Genomic DNA, 23218 nt, shown 5'->3' with positions numbered 1-23218 from the left:
GATTTAAAAGTGGATATGATAGAGGGCATATAATAATTTTTAGGAATTATTGTAATTATAATAATATAATAAAGAATAATTATATAATTATAACATGTTTTCTGAAATACTGTATTTTGAGTGTCCAGTCCGTTCTGTTCTGTAAATGGTGCTGCGCTGTTTTTGCACATAAGACAATAAAATCAGATTTAAATGTATTTTTTGTCCATTTATTTATTTATTTATTGTCGAGTCAAATTTATTCGGGCAACTACTTTTTTCTTACAGCTACCATTTACTCGCAGCTTTTGATTACAATGTTTTTTTTTTTTTGTTTGTTTGTTTGTTTTTTTGTTAGACAGGGATGCAGCATTTTTAAAGGTCTCTTTTTAAAAAAAAAAATTTATTTTTTATTTTTTTGAATAATTACCTCCATTATCTATTAGCGCCAGATTAAATGTGGTGATCTGGTTTTCTGTTGTTGATTATGTCTGTCTTATGATGTCTACTTTCACTTTGTTCAGTAATATCTTGTATCCCGGAAGAGCACAGTGAAGAAGGAGTAATGGTACACGATAAGTCTTACACTTATTTACTGTTGTGTTTCTGAATAGTTTTAAAGATGTTCTTTTTTCGGTATGGGAGAAATCTAATATGTGAAGTCAAGTAATGAAGAAAACGTTGTTTTTCCTAAGCGTTGTTACTGATTAGTGTTGGAATGGAAAGCAGAAATGCCAAATTCAAACTTTCGACTACCGATTTTATTTATTTATTAATTTACTATTATTGTTTTGTTCTAATGTATTTCTCTGAACTGAAGTTTGTCTGCGGCTCTTCATTCAGACTCTTGATCGTCGGGAATATGTCAAGTGTTTAGTTCTACTTCCGCCATCCTGCTTCTGGAGCGTCACGTGACATCTGTGTGATTTTGACTTATGTTTATGCTGCTCTTAGGGAAGTTGTCTTCAGGATTTGAGGAACTATGGCTACAGCAGCGAGTCTGAGTCTTATTAAGTCAGCAGATCTGATCAGGAGAGAGCCTCTGGATTATGGAGGGTTTGGGGAAGTGTACCTGTGTTACCACAAAACCCTGGGAAAGGTGGTGCAGAAGACGGTCTACACCGGACCCCCGCGCAACGGGTGAGTGAGGGACACCTGCAGGTGCGGTGCTTAAAAAAATAAAATAATATTCAGAATTATTATAATTTAGTTTGACTTTAAAATTATGGAAATGTTAATATGAAAAATACAGTTTTGGCAAATTATTTTATACTTAAATGCAAAAACATAAAAATGTATTTTGTGATTAATATTATTTTGATTTTGATATCATTGCATTAAGTTTTGGGTTTATTAAGGTTCGTATTTAATTTAAGCATTAATAAAAAATATAAAAAAACGTTAATCATAATAAAAAAGTAATGCATTACAATATTGTGTTACTCCCTAAAAAAACATTAGTTAGTTTTTATGGAAAGTAATTTTAGTTGCTTTTTAAATCTGGCCAGTGTTTGTTTTTAATGTAAAAAAAAAAAATCGATATATTGTCCTACTTCACCCAGCCACAATATATATATATATATGATTGAGAGTAATGAATGAGTGTATCAGTCGGCCATTTAGCATTTCAATCTCACAAAGCGCAGTAGGCTACTGTGCACATACGCTTGTTTTGATATTTAGCATACAGAACATAACATTATGAATGTGAATATATAATATATGAACTGTCTGACCAAACAATTAATTATGTAAGAAAATCTCGTGCTTTGTTCATCTGAACAATTTATTTAGACTTTATTTATTGAATGTGATTATGCACTCATTTTAATAAAGCCAAATCAGTTTCTGTCACAAGTGAATATATTCGTTGACTTAAGACATAACACATAAGACACTCTTTTTCATGGCGTATTTCGTGTAATATGAATATATATATTAAATGCCCTTTCATGTCAAAAGTCAAATGAATGAAAAATGAAATGAACATAGGCTACTGATAAAAATAAAAAAAAAAAAATACCTGTTTAGCCTGATTGCACTGGGAGTCACTTTGGATAAAAGCGTCTGCTACAGTAAATGCAGAAATGTAGATGAATGAGCCTCAGGCTGAAGGACGTGTAAATCCACGTCTGTACAGTAGAGGGCGCCACTCAAACACATCACATGAAGAATAGAATGCAGGAGAAGAGGTTCAACACTATTCAGCAATGACAAAAAATATCACAAATGTGCTATTTTTGCTTAGTATGCTTGAATTGGATCTTCGAAGGTCACTAGCAACGACATCGGTTAATAAAATAGGATTAAATGTGTTCTTTAACATATTATTGCAGGTTTGTATAATATTCCAAGTTTGCATTTGACTGCTTTTAATGATTTTGAGGAACACTGAATGTGTTTTTGAGTAAACAGATGCTCATATTGAGTCTAGATCTACAGTGAGATCATGTTCACACACAACACTGCACTGACTCCAGATCTCTGTCACCATGGCAACACCAGAGCTGTCAATCAACACATAGACACACAGTAACTGGAGTTAGTGATCTGAAAAAGTAACTCAGATGTTTCCTTCTCAATTAAAAAGTAATGCATTACTTTACTTGTCACTTGAAAAGATAATCTGATTATGCAGCTCTCGCTGTGTGTGATGCGTCACCAGCACTGCTTCACATGTAGTGTGTGTGTGTGTGTGTGTGTGTGTGTGTGCGCGTGCAGCTTCAGATGCTCAGATGTTGTGGACACTGACTGAGTTTGATGTGTGTGTGTGTGTGTGTGTGTCAGGCGTCAGAAGCAGTCTCTCCTGGAAGAAGGCAGTCTGATGAGCAGGTTAAGTCATCAGAGAGTGGTCAAGCTGCTGGGGGTGATTCTGGAGGACGGAGACTATTCTTTAGTCATGGAGCTGATTCCTAGAGGAAACCTGCTCACCATGCTGGAGACGGTAACACATGAAGCTTGTTAACACATGAAGTGTCACCTAGTGTCCAGAAACACACTGAAGGCACCCAAACAGCACTAGCCCTCGTGCATCAGTTCAAAACCAGTCAAAATAGTCATAAAAAATATTGTATTTTCATGTTTTTTGGCTTTCACTGACATAGATTAAAGTTTTTTTTACCAACATCAGTGCTGATCCTAAAAAATGTGTTTATTGTCTGGATTTTAACCATTTAAATGTCAGTTTGTTTACATGAAATCACTGTTCTTGTTTTTATTTTGTGAAAAAGAATAAAAAACAGCAACAGCATTCATTCTGATGTAGTGTCAGATTATAACAAAAACACACACATTTCTCACTACACTCATTTATATAATGAAAAGAGTAGATTTATATTTAAAAACAGTATAAATGTTGAACCCTTGGCAATGAAGGGATGTTGTTATGCTCAATGGCACAGGAATGAAATAGTGCGAGGTTTGTGTCCTTAACGTAACTATTTTTGTACCTAGTGTTAATATATATTTATGGAACAGGAACATTTCAATACAAATACACATTTCTAGATAAAATTGATCCAAGATCTTGACAAATAAAAACACCCACTCTCGCATGCTATACAAATATAGTTCCTCTTCAGGAACTTGAGCTGCGTCAATGCGCTTTGGGGGAACGCGCCCAGCGTGCGCGACTCTGAATATCGTGTGAAATCAGACCAATGGAAGAGCGTGACGTCACTGGCGGAGTGACGTAAGCGACCAGGAAGCTATAAAAGCACGTGCCACGCAGCTGGCGTCAGCTTCGCGTCTTTCAGCAAGCGCTCTGTGTGTGTGAATGTCAAACTGTTTGTCTGTGAGTCTTATTTACTGTTGTCTGTCCAGTTTAAGAGCTCCTAGACATGCCAAAGAGCAAGGCGAAAGTCAAACACACTGACACTGGCGATTCCAAATCGCGTTATAGGCTGTGTGTTCCTCCCTGCCCGAGATATATAACGGGTGGGGATACACACAGCCTTTGCGTGGTTTGCCTGGGTTCGAAGCACGCTGAGTCGGCTATCGAGGGGGCCGACTGCCCGCACTGTGAGCGTATGTCGGTGCGGCTGCTTCGTTCCCGGAGGGCCCTCTTCGAGAAGGGGGCCTTCGCCAGCGTTCCCCGCGGTGCTGGTCCCGCTTCTGCCGAGGCAGAACGGCGGCTGCACTCGTGGGGTTCGCAAGTGGATCTGGTGGAGGGAATGGAGACGGGCCAGTCCCTATCTCCTTCCACTTCTGCCAGATCCGGCACCCAATCCCTAGAGTCGGAAGCATGCACAGCGGTTCCTTCCACTCAGGGAGAGGGGTCGACGCTCCGCCTCTCTTCCTCCGAGGAGGTCGACGTGGAGTCGCTCGACAGGGATTCGCCACCCCACTCGCCGCAGTATGAGGAGCTCTTGGAGGTGGTTACTCGCGCGGTGGCCAAGTTAATATCGATTGGCCCGCCGAGAAAACAGCTGAACCGCAGAGAAGCAAGCTCGATGAACGCTTCCTGCGCGCGAGTCAGCCACCTCCCAGCCGGGGCCTGCCATTCTTTCCCGACCTGCAAGAAGAGATCGCCAGTTCGTGGAAACGTCCATTCTCGGCCCGTCTCTACATCCCCTTGTCAGACTACTATGGGAACGTAGTGGGGATGGGAGAGCACGGTTATAGAGCGATGCCCCGGGTGGAACAGACGCTCACAAGCTATCTGTCCCCTGGCGCAGCATCGTCTCTAAAGGCCCCGGCATTGCCCTCAAAGCCACTCAGAACAACATCAGCTTTGGTGGGCAAAGGGTATGCGGCTGCAGGTCAGGCTGGTGCGTGTCTGCACACCATGGCAGTGTTACAGGCGTACCAAGCCGACCTGCTGAAGGAGCTAGACGAGGGAGAGGAGATCAAATCCCACGATATATCAGAGCTAAGAAGGGCCGCTGATCTCTCCCTCCGCGCCACCAAGGAGACCGCTCGAGCGATTGGGCGGTCCATTGCAGCTATGGTGGCCGCAGAGAGGCACTTATGGTTGACCCTGTCCGATATGAAAGAGCGGGACAGGGTCTGCCTCATGGACGCCCCGATCCAGCCGACTGGCCTGTTCGGTGACGCAGTCAATTCTGTCGTCGACAGGTTTCAGGAGGCCCGTAAACAAGCGGCGGCGTTCCATAAGTTCCTCCCTCGTCGCTCCCTTGGGGCATCTGGGCGGGAGATGCCCCACCCGCACCCTAGCTCCTCGTACCGCGAGGCCCAAAAACAGACCGTCGCCTCTCGTGCTCCTCCGCGTCGGGAACGAGAGTCTCGACGACGCTCTCGGCCGAGGACTTCCCAGCCCAAACAAGATCTTAGGGCAGTTATTGAAGCTAAGAAGCCCTCGGCCAAGAAACCCTGACGCCAAGAGCCCAGGGTTTCAGAGGGCAGCCTCTGCTGGGGTAGAGTACACGCCCTGAGGTGCAGTACACGGTGCCCGTCTCACCTCAGCGCCCTCTGGGGGCCGGTCTGCCAACCCTGCCAGTGTTCCAGGGCGCAGCAGGTCCCAGCGAGCATCGCTCTCAGTATCTTCCGCCCATGCGCGTAGCGGGGCTGAGACGCTCGCCGCCCCTGCGGGGGCCTCTTACACCAGAGATCAGTCTCGAGAGAAAATTCAGAATGCTCACAATCAAGCATGTTGTAGCGCAGATCAGGTCCGAGGACTGGTTTGTCACAATAGATCTCAAAGACGCATATTTTCACATATCCATCCTTCCACAACACAGGAAGTTTCTGAGGTTCGCTTTCGGGGCGAGGCTTACCAATATCGAGTACTTCCCTTCGGCCTTGCACTCTCACCCCGCACGTTCACAAAATGTGTAGACGCGGCTCTGGATCTTAGCTCAGTCAGAGCAGGCTGCGGTTCGGCATCGAGATGTCATCCTCGCACATATGGGGGAGCTGGGTTTGAGACTGAACGCCAAGAAGAGTGTGCTTTCTCCGGTTCAGAGAACCACCTCTCTAGGAGTAGTATGGGATTCGACCACGATGCAGGCACAATTGTTCCCTGCTCATATCGAGTCAATCCGCATCTCAGTCGAGAGAGTCAAAGAAGGCCAGTCACTCACTGTCAAACAATTTCAGAGATTGTTGGGTCTGATGGCAGCTGCGTCCAACGTGATACCTCTTGGCCTGCTGTACATGAGGCCCCTACAGTGGTGGCTCAAGACCAAGGGATTTTCCCAGAGGGGCAATCTACTTCACACTATCAAGGTCATGCGATGCTGCCTACGTGCCTTAGACATGTGGAAGAAACCTTGGTTCTTGAAACCGGGCCCGGTGCTGGGAGCTCTTTGTCGCCGTGTAACGCTAGCGACAGATGCATCCCTCACTGGCTGGGGTGCAGTCATGAGTGGCCACCTGTGGAGCTGTCCAGGCAGGGGCCGAGGCCCGGGGAATGGAGACTTCACCCAGAAGTAGTGAAGCAGATATGGAGAGTGTTTGGCAGGGCTCAAGTAGACCTATTTGCATCTCAAGAGATGTCACAATGCCCCCTTTGGTTCTCTCTAGTTCATCCAGCTCCTCTGGGACTGGACGCTATGGTACAGACCTGGCTGAGGCTTCGTCTGTACGCATTTCCCCCTATTGCTCTGCTCCCGGGAGTTCTGGCGAGAGTGCGCCGGGACGGGGTCCGTCTGTTGTTAGTAGCCCAGTTCTGGCCGGGCCGAGTATGGTTCTCAGATCTAGTCTCGCTCCTCGACGGCTCTCCGTGGGAGATACCGATCAGGACAGACCTACTCTCGCAGGCGCAGGGTACGATAATTCACCCTCGCCAGGAGTTGTGGAAGCTGTGGGTGTGGCCCCTGAGGGGGCACAACTGTTAGCAGCCGGTCTCTCAACCGAGGTTGTTTAGACCCTTTTCCAATCCAGAGCTCCCTCAACGAGGAAACTGTACGCCCTGAGGTGGAAACTCTTCACCTCATGGTGTAGAGACCGCCAGTTAGACCCAGCAAACTGCCCGATTGGTACAGTTCTGGAGTTTCTACAGGCTAGGCTCTCTGCAGGGTTGACCCACTCCACGTTGAAGGTCTACGTGGCGGCTATTGCGGCTTACCACGCCCTTCTCGATGGCCAGTCTTTGGGAAGACACCACCTAGTTACACGTTTCCTCCGCGGTGCGCTGAGGCTGAAACCTCCAGTACGGTCCGGTATTCCCCCTGGGTTGTGGTGTAAGAGGCAATGTGCAAACCCCCATTTGAACCTATTCAAGATATCTCAGACAGACATCTCACACTTAAAACCTCCTTTCTGTTGGCTATCACCTCTCTGCGGAGAGTAGGAGACCTTCAGGCCCTCTCTGTGGCCCCTACTTATCTTGAGTTTGCACCAGGCATGACCAAAGCGTTCATATACCCTTGAGCGGGATATGTTCCTAAGGTTCCCTCTGTTACACCACAACCTGTAGTGCTGCAGGCCTTCTGTCCTCCTCCCTTTCAGGAGCCCGACCAGGCGAAGCTAAATTGTATGTGTCCAGTTCGAGCGCTGGACGCATACGTCCACAGAGCTGCCCTGTGGAGAAAGACCGATCAATTGCTTGTATGCTACGGTCCCCCCAAGAGGGGTTTTCCTGCTTCTAAGCAAACTATTAGTCGTTGGATAGTCGAGGCTATCAACGCTTCCTATGAGTCCTCTGGTCGTCCCCCGCTGTCGGGAGCCAAGGCTCACTCTACTCGGGGTATGGCGGCCTCCAAGGCCTTCTTAGCAGGTGTATCCATGCTGGACATCTGCAACGCTGCGGGATGGTCCACGCCCTCCACGTTTGTCAAATTATATGGTCTAGACATGCCAGTCACTCCAGGCGCTTCAGTCCTCCTGACCTAAGCTGTGCTCTTCGGATACACACTAGGCAGGGGTTTGGTAGTCTGGCAGCATTGGTACTCGTTCCCCAAAGCGCATTGACGCAGCTCGAGTTCCTGAAGAGGAACGTCTCTAGGTTACGTATGTAACCCTAGTTCCTCGAGGGAACGAGACGCTGCGTCTCGGAGCCATACCCCCGGCACCCCTGCCGGCGCTTGGTGGTACTCGAAGCTGACGCCAGCTGCGTGGCATGTGCTTTTATAGCTTCCTGGTCGCTTACGTCACTCCGCCGGTGACGTCACGCTCTTCCATTGGTCGCGCATGCTGGGCGCGTTCCCCAAAGCGCATTGACGCAGCGTCTCGTTCCCTCGAGGAACTAGGGTTACATACGTAACCTAGAGACGTTTTCTTCATTCTCTGATTTGCGTAATTTCTTTAGTGAATTGACAGATCCACAGACCAAAAAACCCCTCATCACTTTGGTCATATCTTCATGTTTTCCTGGTATCCGCTGATCCAGGTGCCTGTTCCAGTGTCTGTGAAAGGAAGGATCATTCTGGAGATCCTGGAGGGAATGGTTTATCTCACGGGGTACCAGGTCATCCACAGAGACCTCAAACCAGAGAACATCCTGCTGGACAAGAACTTCCACATTAAAGTATGAAACATCTCTCTAAATATTAACATTACTGAAAGTAGTTACCCATGGACCAGACTATGGTCTTTTCACAGGGACAATACCTTTTCAAAAGACACTGAAATGTACCATTATAGAAGAAGGTTTGAGGTGAAGGGTGTTGATTCTTCAGATCACAGATCTGGGTCTGTCCAGGTCTCAGGTGTGGAGCAAGCTGACGAGAGAGGAGTCTCGCAGACAGAGTCGTCTGGGCAGGAGGACGAGTGCTAGCGCCGCAGGGACGCTGTGCTACATGGCTCCTGAGCACCTGAAGAGCATCAAAACACGCTTCAGCGAGAAATCTGACGTCTACAGCTTCGCCATCGTGGTGTGGGTCATCCTCAGCGGCCACAAGCCCTACGAGAGTGAGTCTCGTCTCACTAACACCATTAACTAGCTGCAGTCTGATCTTACAGACACACTCTCTAATAACACAAGCACTGTTCATATCCCTCGTGTGCTGTACGAAAAGTTCCTTCACAAGAACAGATAACTACGCTTTTAACCATCTTCAAAAGTCATGTTTCTTCTTTGTGCATTCCAGTGAATCTCAATCAAACTGCAGTTGGGCTAGTTTCATTAGGTTACAAATACAGCTAACTAACGCAATAAAACACAGGAAAACATAATAATAAATATGATTTTTTTTGTGTGCAAATAAATTCTTGCTTATTCTGTTATATATAGCTTTTGTAATGAACATTTTGTAATGTAATGAAAATAATAAAATAATTACAATATAAATATAAAATAATAAAAAATATATATAATTTTAATTATTATTATTTAATGTTATAAATAATATTAGATATATAAAAAATATTGAATATGATTAAATTTTTATATAAAAAACAAATTTGTATTATTCCTGTCAGTTTAAACAGCACAGTTTTTCTTTTTCAAAGATTAACATTTTTATAAAGCCCCACAATTCTTTTTTAATCATCATGATGATTTCTACTTCTTTTGATTTATTAAGCGTAATTGTCTGTGATATTTGCCTGATGGTTATTAATCCTGTGAACATTATAATTCGGCATCTGTCTGATTCTGTGTTTATGGTTGTGGTTGCCAGATACCAAGAGATTAAAACCCCCAGCTATTTAGTTTTTCTTTATAAATTTAAATCTGCCCATTGGTTTACTGAAAGGAAATGAAATTCCTGCCATCATTTAATCACGTCGTCCCAAACCTGTCTGAGCTTCTGTCTTCTATATTATATGAAGGAATTTCCCGTATTGACTTTTCACAGGTTTATACCTTTTTTTAAATTTTCGCTGAAATAGCTGAATTTGTTGCTAGGTTCCTTTGGAAGGAAAGGTTGCTGCTTTGTCTGCATAAACATTATATCAGACATTTATCAATTATATCACCATAATTATCGTGTTATCTCTTAGCCCTAATTGCATGCAGATGCGCTTTAATATTTGACCCCATTTCATATCTGCAGTGTATCAAACTCAAGTGCATGGTGTAGTACTAAGAAAGAGAGCATGAAATGTGTTTTATCGTCAGATGCCAGGAGTGAAGAGCAGATCTGTCACTGTGTGTGTCAGGGCGAGCGTCCCGATGAAGACCTGATCCATCCAGACACTCCTCAAGACCTCATCCAGCTCATGAAGACCTGCTGGAAGGAAGACCCTCTTCACCGGCCCACATTTAAAGGTATAATGCCCTCAGGGTTCACAACGAATGTGTGTCACAGCTTCCAATGGGAACACATCTTCCTGATTTAGTTTGATTAGGAACAGAACCGGATGCAGCTGAAATACTTTTACTGGACTGATACTGTCTATGGGACTAACACTGATGCATGTTTATTTATTTATCAGGTTTGGTATATTAGTAACAAATCATGAAAGGCACAGAATTATTGCTCTTGGTGCAAAGGGCCTTAACTTCATTTGCTTCTCTCATCTGACTATTAATTTTCGACTATCATTTTTTTACAGATAGCTTTGAGTCACTTTTAGCTTTTTACGAGGAGAAGCTGGCAGCAAATGTAAAAGTGGATTTGGAGAGTCTGACGGTGAGAGGTTTTATTCTTTCTCCGGTGAACCTGAAGGTGTTCGGATGTCCAAAGATTGATTCACTGATTCTTTTACCCATCATTCTTCATTTCACATCTAATATATCGCTGCTTTTATCACGTTTAACTGATTACTGTACATGACACAAGAGGTTGTCACTAAAATATAATACAGACATTTGAATAGTGTACTATTATATTCTGTAATATTTGTTTACAATCCTTACTGTGAATCAAGCATTTATGATTTCATTGCATGATTTTCTAGTTCAGTTTGAATATATAATTTTAAAGTGTGTGTATTAAACACTTACACTGCATCTGACATGAGCAAAACAAAGCATCATTCTTAATTAATTTTCATAATCATGATGTCTCATAAAGTAATAGTTCACCCAAAAATGAAAGTGTGTCATCATTTCCTCACCCTGAGTGATTTCTGATTATGAAGTGCCAGGATCACTTTATATGATGATCAGAATTGAAGCTTTATTCACTTTTACAGCACATCACTTAGTGATACACACACAGACTACATCCGTTTCTCATTTTGGGACTAATTTATTTCATTGCATTGTTTTCTTTTGCACAGAGATTGTATGAGGGTCCAGAGGAGATGCTAGAAAAGCTGAAGTCCATCACTCCTGAAGGTCCGCTGATTTCTTCAGTCCTGCTGTGCATTTGATGTGTTATTTACACCAGGGCTCAGCAACCATTTAACACTGAGTGCCTTTTTTCACATTTATTTTAATGTTAATTATTATTTTTCAGGCACGTTAGTCAAATTGGCTTTATTACACCTTTATATCTCAATAGAGGTTGCTAAACTCCAACTTACGTGTTTTCTGATGTTTTCAGCCCAGCTTTCAGGTAACACTGAGAGACTGAGTGCAAATGGTTGCCAGATTGTGAATATTAAGTGAATTACTGGGTAGAAAATGTATCCATAAAAAAAGGGAGGATTGGAGGATTTAAACTCTTGACATCTGGCAACCAGAGACATGAAAGAGTATTGATGCAATACATTTTTTTTTCTTAAAGATATAATATATAACATATAATATTACAGTTATTTTAAGAACTGTGGAAATGCATCCTCACAGTCTGTGAAAAAGGTCCATTTCTGAACGCGATAATAAAATTTGGCTTACACTAATCATATTAGAGCGATATATATATATATATATTTGGACACAGCATTCTTAATGTTCATGTATCGTTCTTATAACTTTAATATTATCTGATGCATGTTCCCATGACGATAAGAGGAAACATTCTTAGAATGTTATTAGTACTTGATGAAGATTCTAAAAAATCATTTTTGTAATCTTCTTTAACGTTCTAATAACCACTGGACATTTTAACAATCTTAAAATATTAAATTTAACAGTTCAAATAATGTTTGTTTTATTTTATTTATTTATTTATTTATTTGGGGGGGGGGGGGGGGTAAGTTAATAAAACATTCTAATAAATGTATCAGTTACATAACATTGTAATCACAAGGAGAAATCAGAATGTTTTCCTAACCTAGATGTAATACCTGAGATCAGATGCTTGTAAATGCAGCGCTGACTGTTGTGTTCTTGTGTGTGCAGACGCTCCGCCATGTCCCAGAGACTCTCCAGGGCCCTTGAGGAGCTCAGACATCGGTCCGGTGGAGGCTGGCATTGAAGACCTCAGCTTCAGGACCGCTGAAGAGTCTCTGCTGGACGCCAGCGTTTATAACACGCTCCCGCAGCAGCCGGCCAGCAGCAGGACGGCCGGAGAACCTTCTTCTGTCAAGTCTTGGACTAAACCCTCTACTAACCCAAACCCAGACAGAGCAGAGGAGCTCCATCGGAGGCCTGCAAGCTCTTTTGATGGATTGCAGAGGCCAGAGTTGGAGAGTCATCTCTCCATGCCAAACTCTGACTACAACTGGTTCCAGCATCCTCCTCATCCGCCGTACACTCGCATCAAGTCCTGTCCAGATACTGCATCACCTGACTCGGGTACAGTTAACAATTCACAACTAGCAAGTTCTAAAAGAGCAGCTCTAAAAGAATAGTGAATATGAAGGGCTGCAAAATCAATCATACTTTAACCGTGATCACAATTTCTCGATTTATTACGCATAGTCATTTGTTATATTTGCGTGCTGGTTAACCATTTCATGTTAGTTTGGCAGTTGCATTATCTTGCATTGGTAATAGTACTCTATAAGCTTTTATGGTTGCAGCGGTTGCCAGATTTCATTTATAAATCCCCCAATATGAGCTGTTTTCATTAGGAATGCACCAAATATTTGGCAACTGAAATTTTTCAGCACTAAATAACAAAAAAAAAAAAAGCTATTTTGGTGTTTGGCGGAATAAGCAAAAAGACCAAATAAATTTAACCTAACAATGATAAAATATAGTCAATTTGATATGTGTAAAAAACATCTTATTCATTTTTATTTAAATTGTGCTTTGTTGATATAATGTCTACTAGAAGGTTAAAAAAAACAAGTTCACTAAGTCTAAAGTGGTCTAAATGTATTTATGTTGTCTGTGGGAGGTGTAGGATCATAAAATGTTAGTCCAATCATATTTCTCGGTCCAAACATTATGATAGGCTGTTGTAAATGCCTGTCAACGTATGTATCTGAATACCTCAGTGCACGTCAAAACTACAAAACACTATTGTAGATCGAGCGAGAATAGAAGGCCTTATTATTATATTATTATGTGCTTTGTGTCGTTTTCTCTATCTGTCTTATCTTATCTATCTATACAGGTGCTGGTCATATAATTAGTTTATTTCACTAATTCCATTCAAAAAGTGAAACTTCTGTATTATATTCATGCATTACACACAGACTGATATATTTCAAATGTTTATTTCTTTTAATTTTTATGATTATAACTGACAACTAAGAAAAATCCCAAATTCAGTATCTCTGAAAATTAGAATATTGTGAAAAGGTTCAATATTGAAGACACCTGGTGCCACACTGTAATCAGCTAATTAACTCAAAACACCTGCAAAGCCTTTAAATGTTCTCTCAGTCTAGTTCTGTAGGACACACAATCATGGGGAAGACTGCTGACTTGACAGTTGTACAAAAGACGACCACTGACACCTTGCACAAGGAGGACAAGACACAAAAGGTCATTGCAAAAGAGGCTGGCTGTTCACAGAGCTCTGTTTCCAAGCACATTAATAGAGAGGAGAAGGGAAGGAAAAGATGTGGTTGAAAAAAAGTGTACACACAATAGGGAAAACCGCACCCTGGAGAGGATTGTGAAACAAAACCCATTCAAAAATGTGGGGGAGATTCACAAAGAGTGGACTGCAGCTGGAGCCAGTGCTTCAAGAACCACTACACACAGACGTATGCAAGACATGGGTTTCAGCTTCACATTCCTTGTGTCAAGACACTCTTGAACAACAGACAGCGTCAGAAGCGTCTCGCTTCAGAAAGGACTGGACTGCTGCTGAGTGGACCACAGTTATGTTCTCTGATGAAAGTAAATAAGCATTTCCTTTGGATATCAGGGTCCCAGAGTCTGGAGGAAGAGAGGAGAGGCACACAATCCACGTTGCTTGAGATCCAGTGTAAAGTTTCCACAGTCAGTGATGGTTTGGGGTGCCATGTCATCTGCTGGTGTTGGTCCACTGTGTTTTCTGAGGTCAAAGGTCAACGCAGCTATATACCATAAGGTTTTAGAGCACTTCATGCTTCCTGCTGCTGACCAACTTTATATAGATGCAGATTTCATTTCCCAACAGGACTCTCACCTGCACACAGTGCCAAAGCTACCAGTACCTGATTTAAGGACCATGGTATCCCTGTTCTTAATTGACCAGCAAACTCACCTGACCTTAACCCCAGAGAGAATCTGTGGGGTATTGTGAAGAGGAAGATGTGATATACCAGACCCAAGAATGCAGAAGAGCTGAAGGCCACTATCAGAGACACCTGGTCTCTCATAACACCTGAGCAGTGCCACAGACTGATCCACTCCATGCCACGCCGCATTGCTGCAGTCATTCAGACAAAACAGCCACAACTAAGTATTGACTGCTGTACATGCTCATACTTTTCATTTTTATACTTTTTAATTGGCCAGAATTTCTAAAAATCCTTTCTTTGTATTGGTCTTAAGTAATATACTAATTTTCTGAGATAATGAATTTGGGATTTTCCTTAGTTGTCAGTTATAATCATCAATATTAAAAGAAATAAACATCTGAAATATATCAGTCTGTGTGTAATGAATGAATATAATATACAAGTTTCACTTTTTGAATGGAATTAGTGAAATAAATCCACTTTTTGATGATATTATAATTATATGACCAGCACCTGTGTGTGTGTGTGTGTGTGTGTGTGTGTGTGTGTGTGTGTGTGTGTGTGTGTGTGTGTGTGTGTGTGTGTGTGTGTGTTGGTGTGTGTGTATATATATCAATCAATCAGTCACCTTTATTTATATAGTGCTTTAAACAAAATACATTGCGTCAAAGCAACTGAACAACATTCATTAGGAAAACAGTGTCTCAATAATGCAAAATGATAGTTAAAGGCAGTTCATCATTGAATTCAGTGATGTCATCTCTGTTCAGTTTAAATAGTGTCTGTTTTTATTTGCAATCAAGTCAATGATATCGCTGTAGATGAAGTGATATATATATATATATATATATATATATATGCATAATTAAAATTTTCTCCTGATTTGGTTTTCCATTAGGGTCTAGGCCTGTGACCATCTCGAATGCCAGTGCCATTCAAATTGGAAATCACAACACGATTAATGTGCAAGTGTCTGATAACACATCCTTCAGCTCGTCATCCTCCGGACCCATCAACAGAACCAGAAATAATGAGCTTCTGCTGAAGTACGGTAAGACTATCTCTGTTTCAGTCAGCTGCTATCCAATTAAATAAGCACTAATTTGCATACGTGTCCAGAACAAAAATCACTGAATTAAGTTTTTTTTTTTTTTTTTTTGACATATTAAAGGTCTTCATTGACAAGATTTTGGATTTGTCTTTTTATCACTCCATTAATCAGAAAATACTCTCAACAGCCAGAAAAAAAAAATTGTTTTTGTTTAATTACATATGCAAATTATTTATTGTTCGTAGTATTATGTACAAATCTTTCACTAAAAATCTTTAGAAAATAGTAATAAACATGTGAGGTTTCGAGTGTGTATGTGCTGCTGAAGTAGAGACTGCAGCTACAGATAAAAATACATAAAGAGCAATGAAAGCAACACCTAAAAGTATATTTTGCATGTTTTCTTTACTATAACAGTTTATGGAAAGCCAAATAGCCCAAAATCTCATAACTGACCAATGCATTTACTGCCTCGCCTTAATAAAGCCCTCATTTTATAGTAGCCCTGCTGAAATGACTGAACTCTCATTGCTTTATTGATTAGATGTGTTTGATTTCCTCTGATTGATTGTGTTGTGGTGGTCAGAGGAGCACAAGGTCACTGAGAGCCACCTGGAGGTCGTGCGTCAGAGCGTGGGGAGAAACTGGAAGCAGGTGGCTCGTAAACTGGGGCTGACAGATAAAGACGTGGACACTATCGAGCACGACTACGAGCGCTATGGCTTGGCAGAGAAGGTGCACCAGATGCTGGAGCGCTGGAAGATGAACGAGGGTCTGCTGGGCATCACCGTGGGTAAACTGTGCCGTGCGCTGGAGGGCTACATCGAATCCCTTGTCTTCCAGCAGTTGCTGCTGAAGTCTCAAGACGCCGCTGGAGGGCCTTGAAATGCCACTTCTACTTGTGTCATACTTACATAACTACATTGGGTAACGGGGCATTTATACAACTCTAACAACCTTTACATTACAAAGACGTTCAGTATTTTTGACAGTCTAACTTTCATCACTGTCTCTGGGTGTTAGATGCTACGGCATAATGATTGTGAACAGATCATTGCACATACATATGTGACCTGAGAGCACAACTCCAGAAATGGGAAATCATTAATTTGCACGAAAACTTGGGATGCAAAAATGGGATTCAAATGGTTATTTTTTTGTAACTTTAGTTTACTCTCTGTAAACTAAAAAACACATATTTGTGAAACCCGCGAGGTCATGCGCGTGCGAATCACATATTTGTGACATGACCATCTATTGGCCTGCCATGGGTTTTAGGTCTATTTCGCTGATTCGCATGAGCAGGGTTTATGCTGACAACATTTTTCTAAACCGCAAAAGAAAACTCCTTTAAAGTGCCTTTTTTTCCTGATCTTGATCAGCTGAATCAATCTTTATATTTCAGAATCACTTGTCAGATGCTTTCTAAGATGCTTAATTATTTTCTTCTTTAAAATGAAATACTGACATATAGATCAGTGACAGGAGTTTGCATGTTCTTCCAAAGTAAGCTCCGGTCTCCCACAGTCCGGACACATGCAGCTGTGAGAGTCAATGTGTGTCTATACCATTTGAGCCTGAATGCAGAAAGAGTCGTGAAATGGAGAAACCGGCTTATATATCATTCAGAACGAGGTTTAGGGTTATAGAATATAAATCCACTGCCAAATCCAGTGTGTGGATGATTCTTCTGTAGTGAAATAAGATGATTGTAAAGATAGGAACCAATATAAAGTGTCTTTTATGGTGTTGGGCCACCAAAGGAGCTTCAGTGCACTTTGGCATTTACTCTAATTTTCTCAAACCAAAGGTTCTTTGTTGATAAAGCTGGATGGATGGATGGATGGCTTTATTGACATATACATGGATGTTTAAAATCTTTCCATTGAACAAAAGGTGCTTTATAGTGAACGTAAGGTTCTTCAGATTATTAAAAAGTTCTTTACAGCAAGAAAATAATGTTTTTCTTAAGAACTGATCAGTGAAGATGTTCTTTGGGGATTCCAGAATGGTTCTTCTGTGGTATCGCCATATTTAAAGCTTTATTTATTTTATTCATATTACACATTTGGTGCTTTGATGATGATTTTGTTGGAGTGCTGCTGTACCTCTGGTTTCAGATCTGGTGACTGTGATCTGTGTGAATGGGACACAATCCCATAGATAGAAATATTTCATTGATGCTTCTTCAATCAGCTTTATATTGGTTTGCAGGGAACCAAACCATGATGTTAGGAGAAATATGGTCAATAACAGCAATACTGTAAAAAACATTCTGTAAAATTTATGATAAAAACCGGCAGCTGTAGTTGCCTGAATTCTACTGTAATAATTACGGTAACATTTTAATTTTTATGGTTTTAACAAATTTACAGTTAAATACCGTAGTTTCATTAACTGATATAATGTTAATATACCAACCCACTGAAGTACAGAAATCTGTTTTGTACCTTTGTAATACCATCATGGTGAGACACATTCAACTGAAATATGCAATAAACATTAATTTAACAATATAGTTATTTCAGAGAAAAAACATCAAATTCAAACCAAATTTGAAATGCAAATCAAAGAATTCAGGAAATGTCAGTTTGTGTTTTTTTCCCTGTAAATTTTACAGGAACTTACCGTTAACCATTTTAAGGTTTTAGGTTTGTACTGTAGCACTTTCACCCTTTTTTACAGTGTACCCTGTGGATTCTCTATTAATGTGTCACCTGTTTGTATGTTTTTAATGTCATATCAATCAGTTTTTTTTTTTATTAAAGTTACTTTTTACTGTGAGGAAATCATCTTCTCTCATTTGTCCATATATGATATATAATTCAACATAGGAAGTGTCTTTCTTCAGTTTATCTACAGTATATAGCCAGAGGCCAGTAGAGTGTATATAAACTGTGTCTAACACCCTAAATCAGCACTTCATTAAGTTACACCTGTAACCACTGTATTTGGTTTTAAAATGACTGTTAGAACCCAGAATTAAAGTGTTTATATTTTTCTGACAGAAGTCGCATACCGTGTATATTGCACTTAATTGTGTGTGTGTGTGTGTGTGTGTGTGTGTGTGTGTGTGTGTGTGTGTGTGTGTGTGTGCAGTGGCGTTTCATTAGTCAAACACAAGTCTAGGGGAACAAGTGAAGAAAATCATTAAAGTTCATTAAATTTGCTTTTTTTTTTAACAAAAAAAAAAAAACTAAGCTTGCATTGCAGATGACATCATAAATTCAATATATGCATGGACAGAAATTAAGAATTAGTTCCTGTTTTATTAAATAGCCACATTCTTAAGAATTATTTATCTTAAGGGAACAAATTACTTCAATAATTTAACAACACATTTGCATGTTTATAGTTCTTTGATTTTGATTAATGGTCACATTGACATGTATGTAAAAATGAAATTTAAGACAAATTATAAAATAAATGTGCCTTTTTGCTTGGACAAAATGCTGCACGTTTCTTTGTGAAATTGAAATATTACACTATAACAATATACTAATATAGCACTTGCATATTATTGCTCTTTTGTGGGTTTTGATTGCTTCTGTTGTCCTCGTTTGTAAGTCCCTTTTGATAAAAGCATCTGCTAAATAACAAAATGTAAATAAAAGGTAAATGTAAATAACAAAACTAAACTGAATTTTTAAAACAAGGCCCAAATCAAGTAAGTAACAAACTAAATCACATCATATAAACAAACTAAGGCTTTGTTTGTGCTCTTTTCATATAAAATGAGAGGCAACAAATGCATTTTAATCATGATTCAAATAAAGATGCAGCATACAAGCAACATGAACAGTTTTTAATCTAAATTAGATTGTATAATTATTAAATCTGAAGCAAAACCAGTTTTGTGAAACTGTACATAAATATCTTTCCAGAACAGAAACAACAGACGAGCTGAACGAGACGCAGATCCACTTTCTGCCAGCAGGTGGAGCTTAATGACTTTCCTTGGTTACCGCTGTAAACAAAGCACTTATGAACACAGCAGCGGGTGGAGCTTTAAAGCGTTTCCATGGTAACCACGGTAAACAAAGCACTTACGAACACCGCAGTGGGTGGAGCTTAAAGTGTTTCCATGGTTACCGCTGTAAACAAAGTACTTATGAACACAGCAGCGGGTGGAGCTTTAAAGCGTTTCCATGGTTACCACGGTAAACAAAGCACTTACGAACACTGCAGTGGGTGGAGCTTAAAGTGTTTCCTTGGTTACCACTGTAAACAAAGCACTTACGAACACCACAGCGGGTGGAGCTTAAAGCGTTTCCTTGGTTACCGCTGTAAACAAAGCACTTATGAACACCACAGCGGGTGGAGCTTAATGCGTTTCCTTGGTTACCGCTGTAAACAAAGCACTTACGAACACCGCAGCGGGTGGAGCTTTAAAGTGTTTCCTTGGTTACTGCGGTAAACAAAACACTTACGAACACCGCAGCGGGTGGCGCTTAAAGCGTTTCCTTGGTTACCGCTGTAAACAAAGTACTTATGAACACAGCAGCGGGTGGAGCTTTAAAGCGTTTCCTTGGTTACCACGGTAAACAAAGCACTTACGAACACTGCAGTGGGTGGAGCTTAAAGTGTTTCCTTGGTTACCACTGTAAACAAAGCACTTACGAACACTGCAGTGGGTGGAGCTTAAAGTGTTTCCTTGGTTACCACGGTAAACAAAGCACTTACGAACACCACAGCGGGTGGAGCTTAAAGCGTTTCCTTGATTACCGCTGTAAACAAAGCACTTATGAACACCACAGCGGGTGGAGCTTAATGTGTTTCCTTGGTTACCGCTGTAAACAAAGCACTTACGAACACCGCAGCGGGTGGAGCTTTAAAGTGTTTCCTTGGTTACTGCGGTAAACAAAACACTTACGAACACCGCAGCGGGTGGCGCTTAAAGCGTTTCCTTGGTTACCGCTGTAAACAAAGTACTTATGAACACAGCAGCGGGTGGAGCTTTAAAGCGTTTCCTTGGTTACCACGGTAAACAAAGCACTTACGAACACTGCAGTGGGTGGAGCTTAAAGTGTTTCCTTGGTTACCACTGTAAACAAAGCACTTACGAACACCGCAGCGGGTGGCGCTTAAAGCGTTTCCTTGGTTACCGCTGTAAACAAAGTACTTATGAACACAGCAGCGGGTGGAGCTTTAAAGCGTTTCCTTGGTTACTGCGGTAAACAAAGCGCTTACGAACACCGCAGCGGGTGGCCCTTAAAGTGTTTCCTTGGTTACCGCTGTAAACAAAGCACTTATGAACACCGCAGCGGGTGGAGCTTAATGCGTTTCCTTGGTTACCGCTGTAAATAAAGCACTTACGAACACCGCAGCGGGTGGCGCTTAAAGTGTTTCCTTGGTAACCGCTGTAAACAAAGCACTTACGTACAGCACAGTGGGTGGAGCTTAAAGTGTTTCCTTGGTTACCGCTGTAAACAAAGCACTTACGTACAGCACAGTGGGTGGAGCTTAAAGTGTTTCCTTGGTTACTGCGGTAAACAAAGCAGCACTGCATTTCTGAACTTTAATATGCATTATAGAGAGGCAAGATGAACAGAAAAAAACACCAGCTAAACTTTGTTTAGCATCGATTTTCAACCGGCTCGCGGTTCATCGCCACATCCCTAGTGACTGGGGGATTACTGTCTTTACTTCTGAATGTGTTCACATGTGGTCCTGGTTTGATCAGCGTGACTTCGGACAGTGTCTCTTGACGTGTGTCAGCAGATTACTGGACTGTGTGAAGCTCCGGCCGCAGAGAGGGCAGTGGTAGGGTCTCTCTCCGGTGTGAACGCGCTCGTGTCTCTTCAGCGCTCCCGAGTGACTGAAGCTCCGGCCGCAGTGCGAACACTTGTAGGGTTTCTCTCCGGTGTGAACTCGCTGGTGCATCTTCAGTGCGTTGGCCGTGACGAAGGCATTCCCGCACTCGGAGCAAGTGTGCGCTCTCACGCCGGTGTGGATGTTCTCGTGATCTTTGAAAGTGCAGAGGCGTGAGAAACTCTTGCCACAGATAGAGCACAAGAAAGGCTTCTCGTTTGAATGAATGGAGAGATGTGTTTTTAAGTGCGACGCCAAGATGAATTTCTTCCCGCACTGGTCGCAGGTGAAAGGCCTCTCGCCTGAGTGATAGCGCAGGTGACCTTTGACATCCGTGGCGCGTTTGAAGGTCTTCCCGCACTGGAGGCACGTGAACGGCCGGGCTTGACTTGCTTTAGTTCGCTCTTGGCTGATGTTCTGTGATGGACTCAGTGATTTTTCTCCAGCTGTAATCTGATACTGATGATCTGATTCACAGCTCTGCTGCGCTTCATTCTGGTCTCCACCTTCCGCCGTTTTTTTCGATGGGTCTAAAATGAAAAAAAAAAAAGAAATGGTAAAAAAAAAAAAAAAAAAACTATGGTGGTAAAGCACAGATGTCAGATAACCATTTTGATTAACTTTTTTTATTCCTATCAAGCCTACTGTATCATTTTTTTTTCTTTGCACAATCTCTGTTTTTTTTTTGTTTTTTTTTACATTTTTTATCAAGTATATTTAGTCATTTTGCAGAGTAAAAGTAAAAGCTAGAAATGTGCTGTTTCTGGTGTCAGATATCTCCTGTTTGTGATCAAGTGAAGGTCAGAATAAGGTCAGTAATATCTCCAGATGAACTCTTACTGGACTGAAGCAGCTCAGCTTTACTTGATTCTCCATCAATCATGTTTTAGAGTCTCAAATCTGATCATCAGGATCTTTGGAGGAGCGTTTGTTTCCAGAAGCTTTACTTTCACTGTTCCTCAGCGGAGGAATGATCTTCACAAGCCTCCAGAACATCTCACATCTTCTGAGGAGCCTTGATTTCTCCAGCTCTCAGTCTCTGTGTTATATGTGCGGATCATTTACATCTCATCTCACTGACACACATTACTGGAGATATAGAGTGATACTGTTATTGTGTGTGTGTGTGTGTGTGTGTGTGTGTGTGTTGTGTCTAGAGAAAAACACAAATTACTTCCTTCACACATTATTGTAATGGGGTGGATATCAATAATCAATCTTTATGTATTTATATTTATATTATTCCACAATTATTTTACATATATATATATATATTGTATCTGTACAGTGAATAGCACACTTTACAAGACTAGATATTATGGTTACGGAGGTAAATTGAAAAAAAAAAAACGTACAGAACAAAAACTATACTGGTTATAAAACACCAAATTCTATATATTATGCGCTTTTTGCTTAAACTGCCAATCTGTCATTTGGACGTGTTTATGATTGTTCTGTATTCTCTTGATGTAACTGGACATGTGGGTGTGTACGTTGTGAGTTTATTTCTATCACGTCTGAGACAGAAGCAGCATTATCTGTCGCTGACTCTCAGATAAAGACAGAGCTCTGTTGTTGTTATTCTGCTACTTACGAGGAGCTGCTAGTGCTGCATCACTTTTCTTCATAACTTGCTCCAGTGCAATGCAATGCAATTATAAGAATGTTTATTGCATAAATAAGCAAACTAAAGATACGCGAAGAAAACCTCTTTCAATATTCCAGAACTCCTGAATGGCCTCGATGACGTCACCGCGGTCATGTGATCAATCGTCCGGATCACGTGATCTCAACGCAGTTTTGTCTCGCGTTGTTTCGGTTTTATCGCAACATCGGCTTGCAGAATAGCTTAATTGAATCGCCATTCGTCCCTTATTTCTTTCATTCTTTTCAATCTATATTTTACAGCGTTTAGTCATCTTGGTTAATGTGGTTTCAGTTAGTAAAATGGCGAGTGTGTTGCTATGCAGAGGATAAAATAATAATCAAAAACAATATGATTGACATATGTGATTCATCTGTAATAACTAACACATGCCTAAAAGCCTATTGTCAAGATACAACAAGAATGTGCCTTTCACC

The 23218-nt window shown here is 41.4% G+C and overlaps 2 protein-coding genes across 3 annotated transcripts; one reads left to right on the top strand and one right to left on the bottom strand.

The window, feature by feature from the left end:
- Positions 1 to 482: 482 nt before the first annotated feature.
- Positions 483 to 18363, top strand: LOC127951476 (receptor-interacting serine/threonine-protein kinase 1). Of its 2 annotated transcripts, none has more exons than XM_052549354.1 (11): positions 483 to 552; positions 932 to 1119; positions 2767 to 2923; positions 8270 to 8407; positions 8559 to 8790; positions 9941 to 10090; positions 10378 to 10454; positions 11047 to 11104; positions 12053 to 12448; positions 15173 to 15325; positions 15912 to 18363. In XM_052549354.1, the coding sequence occupies exons 2-11, from the start codon at positions 962 to 964 to the stop codon at positions 16208 to 16210; spliced, it is 1818 nt and encodes a 605-aa protein (XP_052405314.1). In that variant the 5' UTR covers positions 483 to 552; positions 932 to 961; the 3' UTR covers positions 16211 to 18363. The 2 variants fall into 2 exon arrangements, with proteins under 2 accessions (XP_052405314.1, XP_052405315.1); XM_052549355.1 differs by having other exon boundaries at positions 488 to 547; positions 934 to 1119.
- A 748-nt stretch (positions 18364 to 19111) lies between these two features.
- Positions 19112 to 22879, bottom strand: LOC127951477 (gastrula zinc finger protein XlCGF49.1). The gene is made up of 2 exons (XM_052549357.1): positions 22731 to 22879; positions 19112 to 21666 (listed from the first exon to the last, which is right to left on the bottom strand). The coding sequence occupies exons 1-2, from the start codon at positions 22762 to 22764 to the stop codon at positions 21005 to 21007; spliced, it is 696 nt and encodes a 231-aa protein (XP_052405317.1). The 5' UTR covers positions 22765 to 22879; the 3' UTR covers positions 19112 to 21004.
- Positions 22880 to 23218: the final 339 nt, after the last annotated feature.

Source organism: Carassius gibelio, chromosome B2 (genome assembly GCF_023724105.1).
Source record: "Carassius gibelio isolate Cgi1373 ecotype wild population from Czech Republic chromosome B2, carGib1.2-hapl.c, whole genome shotgun sequence".
Taxonomy (NCBI): domain Eukaryota; kingdom Metazoa; phylum Chordata; class Actinopteri; order Cypriniformes; family Cyprinidae; genus Carassius; species Carassius gibelio.
Note: the sequence above shows the minus strand (reverse complement) of the source record. Positions and strands in the feature narration are given on the sequence as shown.

Bases quoted from the DNA above. Each gene is read 5' to 3' on its own strand.
- LOC127951476 (XM_052549354.1), top strand. From the start codon at position 962: ATGGCTACAGCAGCGAGTCTGAGTCTTATTAAGTCAGCAGATCTGATC. The intron at 2,924-8,269 runs GTAACACATGAA...CCGCTGATCCAG, and splicing joins TGCTCACCATGCTGGAGACG to GTGCCTGTTCCAGTGTCTGT. The intron at 8,408-8,558 runs GTATGAAACATC...TTGATTCTTCAG, and splicing joins ACAAGAACTTCCACATTAAA to ATCACAGATCTGGGTCTGTC.
- LOC127951477 (XM_052549357.1), bottom strand. From the start codon at position 22,764: ATGAAGAAAAGTGATGCAGCACTAGCAGCTCCTC. The intron at 21,667-22,730 runs GTAAGTAGCAGA...TTTTCATTTTAG, and splicing joins TGCAGCACTAGCAGCTCCTC to ACCCATCGAAAAAAACGGCG.